The sequence below is a fragment of the Palaemon carinicauda genome, chromosome 39 (assembly GCF_036898095.1).
Source record: "Palaemon carinicauda isolate YSFRI2023 chromosome 39, ASM3689809v2, whole genome shotgun sequence".
NCBI classification, from domain to species: domain Eukaryota; kingdom Metazoa; phylum Arthropoda; class Malacostraca; order Decapoda; family Palaemonidae; genus Palaemon; species Palaemon carinicauda.
In genome coordinates, this window is record NC_090763.1 from 26,042,706 (window position 1) to 26,051,964 (window position 9,259).

The window sequence follows — 9,259 nt, forward strand, 5'->3', positions numbered from 1 at the left end:
GAAAGAGTTGAGTTATTAATGAAAGATTTATTAGAGGAGTCACAGTCTATTCCTAACCAAACTATTTCACCGCTATTCACACAAAAACACAAATAAAAATCTGGAATAAATTAGGATCAGGAGACGAGAGTTCTGGTTCTTGGTCGAAGTCGAATGCGTTGGTCGAATTGCTTTCCTTGTTTCTTTCTCCAGCGGAAATTCTTCCCATCATTTCCATGGGATGAATTCCAATATTGGACATATACATATAATGAAATAGAAAATAAACCAATAAGTATAGTAAAGCCTTTCAATGTAAAGAAAAGCATGAGTAAGTTAGCTGTTATGCAGTCATGGCCCACACAACGAATAGAGACTAATAATTATTTTGATGGCATAAATTTTATCTTTTTGAATTAGATAATACTTACATAATTTCATTGGCCTTTGGGATACTGCTTCAAGTCTTGCCATTTGAATTACAACAATTAGATCACATTTATCTTCTTAGTTACAATTTAAGCTGCCCTTTTGGGCATTATCTATCTTCCTTAACTTGCAGCTTAAGACCTTGCAATTGAAATTTAATAAACAATTAACGTCCTGCCAAAGTCCCAAAAGAAACAATAATAACCAGAACAGGACAGCGACCGAGACGGGCAAAGAATCACCCTTTATCCACACGTGGGTATTGTTGTGAATCCGCTGTAAGTACAACGAGCCGAGACGGACAGGGTGATGCTCGTGTTGGTCGATAAAGTCGTGACGGTGGTGGTGGTCGTTGTGGTCTTCCACAGAGTGAAGAAGAACCTCTCCTGGTCGGTCTCCAGGTTCTCATATTTAGGCTCCTCGACTTCGGGAAGCCCCTGGGAGTTGTCCAGTTGGGTTTCATGTGTTGAGGCGATGTGATGGTCGATGTTGAAGTTGCGTCTACGGCGGAGTTTACGGCCATCGCAGCCTTCGGCTTTGGCTGAGGAAGAACAAGGTGGATCACGAACGGACACATTTTGCAAAAGACTCATGAATTTGGGGTTCCTAAAACATTTTAAAACTATTTTATTCAGTTTGATTTCTTTTTATTGATCACAGCAAATATTTTTAATGTAGTAATAATTTATCGTAATGTCATAGCAACCCATTGTAGTTTTGGTGCAATATATTGTGGTTTGAGATGCCGTTTACTGAAGCCTTAGATGAAATGAAGATAATTTTTAAGTGTTTTTAATTAAATAGTTGGAAATATTAACCATTAAATATACTTGAAAAAATCTCCAGAGCTAGAATTTTATTAGAAATTTTTTGTCTTTTTCAAGAGATGTTGAATTTAATTTTAGTCTCCTTAAACTGGACGTTTAGTTTGTCTATAAAATTAAGAGGAAGAGCAATGTAACCTTATAAATAATTCTTTTGTTTTTATATTGTGATTACATGTATCTAGCATTTGTAAGGTTTTCTCAGTAGGCATGATATCGTCAATAATAATCGAAATTAGTAATACACACACACGCACTCACACACACACATATATATATATATATATATATATATATATATATATATATATATATATATATATATATATATATATATATATGTATATATATATATATATATATATATATATATATATATATATATATATATGTGTGTGTGTGTGTGTGTGTGTGTGTTCTGCATGCGTGTGTGTTTGTGTCACCTTCCGTCACCTTCCTTTCCATTGGCAAAAAAAAAAAAAAAAAAAAGAGAGAGAGAGGCTGGGGCACCTCTGACATAAGGAAAGCAAAGCTGCTGATTATCCTAAACCCACATCCTATCCCAAACCACCTACAAATAAAAGTTGCAGGTTATCCCATATCCTAAATCACCTACAAAGCTTGAAAAACCAACCAACTCCTACGGGCTGCACGTGTGCAAGAGCCTGTGCCTGGCCGTTAGAGCCAGGCAATCTGAAACAACAACAACAATAACGTGCGGATGTATACAGAAGGAAAATATCTTTATAAGTAAAAACAAATGAAGAACCGGAGATGAATTTCGCATTGTCTCTCCCCCCCCCCCTTTTTCGTGTTCTCCCCTTTTCCCCATAGGATTAGGCCTACTGTATTTTTATCTAAGTGTTACTCTTTTTAAAATATTTTATTTTTCCATATTTCCTTTCTTCCCTGAGCTATTTTCCCTGTTGGAGCCCCTGGGCTTATAACATCCTGCTTTTACAACTAGGGTTGTAGCTCAACAAGTAATAATAATAATAATAATAATAATAATAATAATAATAATATTATCTGGCACTTCTTGCTAATCTCCCATTCGTCAATTTGTTAAATCTATAAAATGGATCTAAGCAAACTTATTCATCTCTAACCGACACGATGAAAATTGCAGAACAAAATAGGCTCATTTCTGCTTACAGGCTTGGATGCAGTAGTAGGGCTGCATTGAGGTGAGAATGGACAAAGCAGTGAACGTGGTTGTGAGGTAACTCTTGTAGAAAAGTTTCTCCTTCTTCAGTTCTGTTGAGAATATTAATAAATGATTAAGGCAAGTGAGAAAAATTATTGTTTTGCTATGAGTCTTTTGTATTAACAGGGAAGGATTTCTGGTTTTCAAGGGGAATTTTTACATCAGAAGTTCAATGCTGGAAAAGACATCTCTAAAAGTACTTGTTTCCATAAGGGGTAATTTTCTTCTTTGAAAGAGAGAGAGAGAGAGAGAGAGAGAGAGAGAGAGAGAGAGAGAGAGAGAGAGAGAGAGATCCTCGCTCTGTTTACCTTCCCTTATACCCGAAACGTCCTGAGTTTCTTCTTTTTCTGCCCTGACGAAAGACACGCAGACAACCAGTAATCCCAGCAACAGCAGTTTCGTCTCCTGCAAAGAAGGAAAGCCGTTTCATTTCAGTTTCGGAAGTTGGTCAGAGTCCACAGATACACATAAGGTTCTCTTTTCTTTTGAATATCCAATTACTTCTAACGAGCTGCCTTTAAGAAAAATCCGGCCACCAAAGTCCTTATTTCTGGTATATACTTCAACGTATCGTTGTCACAAAAATCAGCCTATTACAAAGGTGCGTGTTGGCTTAAGGCTAACTAAGTCTATGACAGCCACAAATACATTACAATTATATGTATACATATATGAATCTATATATATATATATATATATATATATATTTATATATATATATATATATATATATATATATATATATACACGCATATATATATGTATATATATACATATATTATATATATATATATATATATATATATGTATATATACTATTTATACATGAGTGAATATTATATACACGCATATATATATATATATATATATATATTATATATATATATATATATATATATATATACATATAAATACAGTATATATATATAATATATATATATATATATATATATATATATATATATAATATATATATATAATATACAGTATATATATATATATATATATATATAATATATATATATATATATATATATATATATATATATATATTATACGAAAACGCACAAACGTATATATATATATATATATATATATATATATATATATATATATATATATATATATATATATATATATATACAATGCCTTTTCTTTTCTTACAAACAGTAAACACAACGGTATCCACATTCAAGAATTCCGTATATTATCAACGGTCTTTTCTATTTTCGAAAAAGAAAGCCTTTTTTTTTTTTTTCTAAAGTCAGACACTGACTTTTCTCCGAAGTTCTGTTAATGTCAATCCTTACCATTGTGTCTCTCCAGTAGAAATCTATTCTTGTGGTATCTAGCGGTGTATGTAGTCTATATATACGGTTACCGACTTCTAGAAATGCGGGCGCGCAATCGAGCGTAAGAGTGTGTAACATCTTATCGTGAAAGAATGGTGAAAATTAATCCCTTCCTTATCTTTAGACCTAGGAGTTTTCCGCCTAGTCGCACGATTGAGGAAAACAATATGCTCTGCCAAAAGTTGACTCTCCTCGCTTTCCTCATGGAGTCAGTCATAGATTCTTCCGGCTCCCTGTTCGATCACTCGTGTGGTTTGTTCCCTTAATATCAACTTTGGATTTGTGGTTAAATCATCATCTCCTCCTACGTCTATTGACACAAAGGGCCTCGGTTACATTTCGCCAGTCGTCTATATCTTGAGATTATAAATCAATACATCTCCATTCATCCTCTCCTACTTCACGCTTCATAGTCCTCAGCCATGTAGTTTTGAGTCTTTCAACTCTTCCAGTGCCTTGTGGAGCCCAGTTGAAAGTTTGCTTAAAAAATAATATAATTTTTAGAGGTGACTCGACGTTGACTTTAATAAAATGTTTCCCAAAACTTTCTTTGATTTCGCTAATGTTGATTTTCAAAATTTAATTTTCTGTTTCGTTATATTAATTCAAAATTGCTTGAATTACTTTTCTATTAAATGTACTCACTATTAAATCGGCTTAGATGGCAATAATACGGAAAACTTTATCTACAATTTCCATATTTCCATAAAAAAATATTTTGAACTGCATTTCCTATTAATTTATTAATTGAAATAAAATTTCATGAGTGACCCTTTTTATTAGAGCACTAACAAATTATTTGAATACACAAGATATATAGCCTTTATCATGTAAGCAAGTTGATATAATCCACATAAGTAGAGAAAACCACTAGGGAATATGGATTTGCTGGAAGGTGTAAAATTCCCAGGCTTATGAGGATAGTTCCGGAAGCATCGATTGCTGGAAGAATTATCTGACATTTCTGTATGCAGAAATCCTTGGCACTTTCATTCATTCCCAGTAAAGGGACTGGGGACAGAATTGCAGTTTTTATGAGTCCCTATGTGGGATTTACTCCAGCAGATCACACCATACCAGAGACTCAGAGAATATGGATTGTTATCATAGCTTGTATTCCTGCAGACAATGCTACACCAGAGACTCAGAAAATATGGATTGTTATCATAGCTTTTTTTGCCGCAGAAAGTGCTACACCAGAGACTCAGAGAAAATGGGTTTCTTTTATAGCATAGAGTTTATTCCAGTAGACAGCATAGCACCAGAGACTCAAATGTAATGGATTGCCTGTCCAAAAATTCATACCAGCGACTGAAATGGAATGTATCTTTATTTCTGTAGATTGTCCTAAACAAGAGACTCAAAGAGAATGGTTCACCACCAATTGGTGTTGTTTATTTCAGCAGGCTATATCACACTCGTGGCTCAAAGGATCTGGATCGTCATCACGGTAAGGAATCTGTTCCTGGGGACTTTGCTATTCCAGAAACTCAAAGATAATGGATTGCCATCATAGCACGGTGTCCGCTCCAATAGAATGAGAGTTACAAGAGACTCAAAGGGACTGCATGGCTAGAATGTTATACTTTGTTACAGCAGCTTTTGCTATATCAGAGACTCCTGGGTTGTTGGGGTTAATGTGATAATGTCCCTGACTGATGATCGCCAGACTGGGGTTCGAGTCCCGCTCAAATTTATTAGTTCCTTTGGTCGCTGTAACCTCACAATCCTTATCAGCTAAGGATAGGGGTTTATGGGAGCTTATAAGTCTATCTACTGAGTCATCAGCAGCAGTTGCCTGGTCCTCCCTGGTCCTAGCTTGGGTGGAGAGGCGCTTGGATGCTGATCACATAAATATATTTATATATATATACATATATATATATATATATATATACATATATATATATATATGTATATATATATGTATATATATATATATATATATATATATATATATATATATATCTATATATATATATATGGCCAGTCTCTAGGGCATTGTCCTGCTTGATAGGGCAACACCACTGTCCCTTGCCTCTGCCATTCATGAGCGGCCTTTAAACTTTTAAACTCTTGCTATTATTTTGTAAATTTTGTTGTATTGTATTAACTGAGTGGAGAGCAGTTAATACCAGATTGTTACTTGCAAAGCTTAAATCAAAGCAGGGCAATATGAGCATTATAGTGTGTTATGCACCAACAAATGATACCCCTGAGAAATGAAAGATGAATACTATAAAGAACTGTAGAGTATAATAGATGAGATTTCAGAGAGAGATATGAAAATTGTAATTGGTGACTTCATTGCTAAAGTTGGAAAGATTAATCAAGGCATAGAGAATGTGATGGGTGTTGAGGGACTTGGTGAAGTTGCAAATGGAAATGGAGCCCATTTTATAAGTTTTTGTTCAGCAAACAATCTTGTTATTGGAGGTACTCTTTTCCAGCACAAGGCCATCCATAAATATACATGGACTTCACCATGGGGCAATTACAAAAATCAAATCGATCACATAGCCATTAATAAAGTGAGAAGGACTCTGAGAAATGCGAGAAGCTACAGAGGTGCAGATATTGGTAGTGATCACCAGCTCCTCATTGCCACACTGAAATTGAAACTGAGAGCACCCAACAGGAATGTAGATAGAATACCTAGGTTTGATGTGACTAAGCTTCTAGAAGATGAGCACAGAGAAACATTTCCAATTGAATGTAGGAATTGATTTGCTGTCTTAGAGTCTTTAAGAGAAGAAGAGCAGACAATTATCGAGGAATAGTGTGATATTAAGAACATATATCATTCACTTGGTAGGAAAGTTTTGGGACATGTAGTTACAAGGAGAAAGCCCTGGATATCAAATGATACTTGGGATACTATAAAAAGGAGACAAAGACAGAAATTTATTGTTGAAAGTTTTCGAGGATGTAATGAAAATTACAAGATAGAGCATGCTAAGTATTCCAGTATTGATAGTGAAGTCAAAAGAAAACCCAGGAATGACTGGAAAGAATATTTAGACAGTAAAGCTGATGAGGCTGAAAAAGCTATGAATTCAGGAAGTGGCTATGGTGCAAGAATTGCTCATAGAATTATTAATGAGATCTCCACGGGGGCAAAGAAGAAGAAGCATATAATCATCCGAAAGAGAGATGGATCTGTTATAACAACCGGAGATGAAAAACGTTGGATGGGTAACTTTAATGAGGTCATGAATAGGAGACATGAAGGGAATAATCTAACTGATATACCTGAAGCTGAAGAAGACCTTGATGTGCCCATGAATGAATTCAGTGTCTTTGAAGTCGAAGGTATTCCTAAAAAAACTTAAGAGATGGAAAACCCCTGGATAAGATGGAATAACTGCTGAGATGATATTGGCCGAAAATGAGGTGACTCCCAGAATGCTTACAAGATTATTTTGTAGAATGTGGCATGAAGAGGCAAAACCCTTATGAATGGGAGCTAGGAGCGTTGGTAAAAATAGAAAAAAAAACGGAGACCTAACTGATTGCAATGGTTACAGAGGCACCACACTTATGTCAGTTGTCATGAAAATATATAGTATGCTTATTCTACAGAGGCTAGGGAGAAAGATTTAGCCGAGAGATGAAAAAAACAATATTTAGAAAAGGTAGAAGTAGTACTGACCAAATTTTCATTTTGAGACATGTTGTACAGCAATGTGTAGAATATAGGAATCCACTGTTGATGGCATTTGAGGGCTATGAAAAAGCCTTTGAAAGTGCGCACGGGCCAATTTTGTGGAGAGCCCTGCATTATTATGGAATTATTCTTAAATATGTAAATTTGATCAAGTCTGTTCATGAGAATAGTAATTGCAACGTTAATGTTAATGGAGTCCTATCAAATAAATTTCCAGTGAGCAGTGGAGTAATCCAAGGGAATGTATTGTGACCTATGTTGTTTATCCTCCCCATGGATTTTTTAATGCATAGAACAGTTTTAGATGGTGGAGAATAATTGGACTGCATTGGTAATAGGAAATTAGCTGACCTAGAGTATAATGGTGACGCTGTACTTATTACCAGAACACCACTGGATTTGCAATGCTTGCTTACCAGAATACATGAAATATCTCAGGAGGTTGGGCTCAAGATAAATAGAAGAAAGGCAGAGATGATGAGAATGGAGTATGCAATGGAAGATGAAATATCATTGGAAAGGGAAAGGATTGATGAGGTAGAATCATTTAAATATTTAGGGACTATGATTTCTAATACAGGGTCTTTAAAATTGGAGTTTAATAAAAGATTGCATAAAACAAATCAGACAATGGCTTGGTTAAATAAAATTTGGAAATAAAATCACCTGAAATTACACATACAAATCAGGCTACATATCAGTTTAGTGAGGTCTGTGCTACTGTTTGGACATGCATTGTAGTATGACCATGAAAAAATATCCAAAAATTTTTGTAGATTTGAGAATAAACCCCTCAGAAGAAAATCGGGAGTTAAATGGCAAGACAGGATTAGAAATGAAACTATAAGAGAGATTACTCGAGTGCCTTATGTGGATGAGATCATGGTGAGGGGCAGATGGAGATGGTTTGGTCATGCTCTTTGTTCTCCCCAAGAGAGATTAGTTTACCAAACTTTCAACTGGGCTTTTCAAGGCACTAGAAGGGTTGGAAAACCCAGACCTACATGTGTGAGGACTATGAAGCGTGAAGTAGGGGAGGAGGATTGGAGAAGTATTGATTTAAAAGCTCAAGATAGAGATGACTGGGGAAATCTAACTGAATCCCTTTGCGTCAATAGGCGTAGGAGATGATGCTGATGATGATTTCAATTATTCCTTTCAATAATGACTCTTCTCTGATCATCTAAGGGCTAACACTCCATCATTTCTGTGTTATTCTAATTTTGTCTCTAAAAATAATAGTTCTATGATTATATGATGGATGTTATTTGTTATTTTTATATGTTGTTGCAATTCTTGTTTCTATAGACAGGTCGGAGCCAGGCAAAAACTGCCCTTTTTTGGGGTCAAGGTTTTCTAAACTGATTCTGGTACTTTGAACCATGCTGATTCAAATAAGCTTTTGGGCCATCTGAAATTTTGCCCGAAATCCAAGATGGCGGCCAAAATCCAAAATGGCCGCCAAAAATAAAAAAATATTTTTTCACGGCGTTGGGTTTAGCTATCAAGATGTTTTTTTCTCCCAGAATAGCTATTTTTAGGCAGAGGAATATGACCCTCTAGTATAAATTCCGAAAAAATTGATTTATCCTGGCGAAATCAAAGATGGCCGCCGGAGTCGGCCCACCAACTTACGGATTGCTATAACTCCAGTTCTAGATGGGCTATGACAATAATATTGGTCTCTATCCCTAGGTTTTCAGGGGCAAGGAATTCAAATCTGTCATCACTTTGAACCATAGACTACTCTGTCACGGTGAAAATTCACTATAGCTGCATAGGCCGATATGCATTATCGGTT

General features: G+C 35.3%; 1 protein-coding gene across 1 annotated transcript; it reads right to left on the reverse strand.

Moving 5' to 3' along the window:
* Positions 1-430: 430 nt before the first annotated feature.
* Positions 431-4,490, reverse strand: LOC137631297 (uncharacterized). Its single transcript, XM_068363077.1, has 3 exons — positions 4,466-4,490; positions 2,388-2,489; positions 431-949 (listed from the first exon to the last, which is right to left on the reverse strand). The coding sequence occupies exons 1-3, from the start codon at positions 4,488-4,490 to the stop codon at positions 654-656; spliced, it is 423 nt and encodes a 140-aa protein (XP_068219178.1). The 3' UTR covers positions 431-653.
* Between the last annotated feature and the right edge of the window lie 4,769 nt (positions 4,491-9,259).

Excerpts from the sequence above, each read along its gene's own strand:
- LOC137631297 (XM_068363077.1), bottom strand. The coding sequence starts at position 4,490 with ATGGAAATTGTAGATAAAGTTTTCC. Across the intron at positions 2,490-4,465 it reads AATTGTAGATAAAGTTTTCC|AACTGAAGAAGGAGAAACTT; the intron begins GTATTATTGCCA and ends TATTCTCAACAG. Across the intron at positions 950-2,387 it reads CTACTACTGCATCCAAGCCT|CCAAAGCCGAAGGCTGCGAT; the intron begins GTAAGCAGAAAT and ends GTTCTTCCTCAG.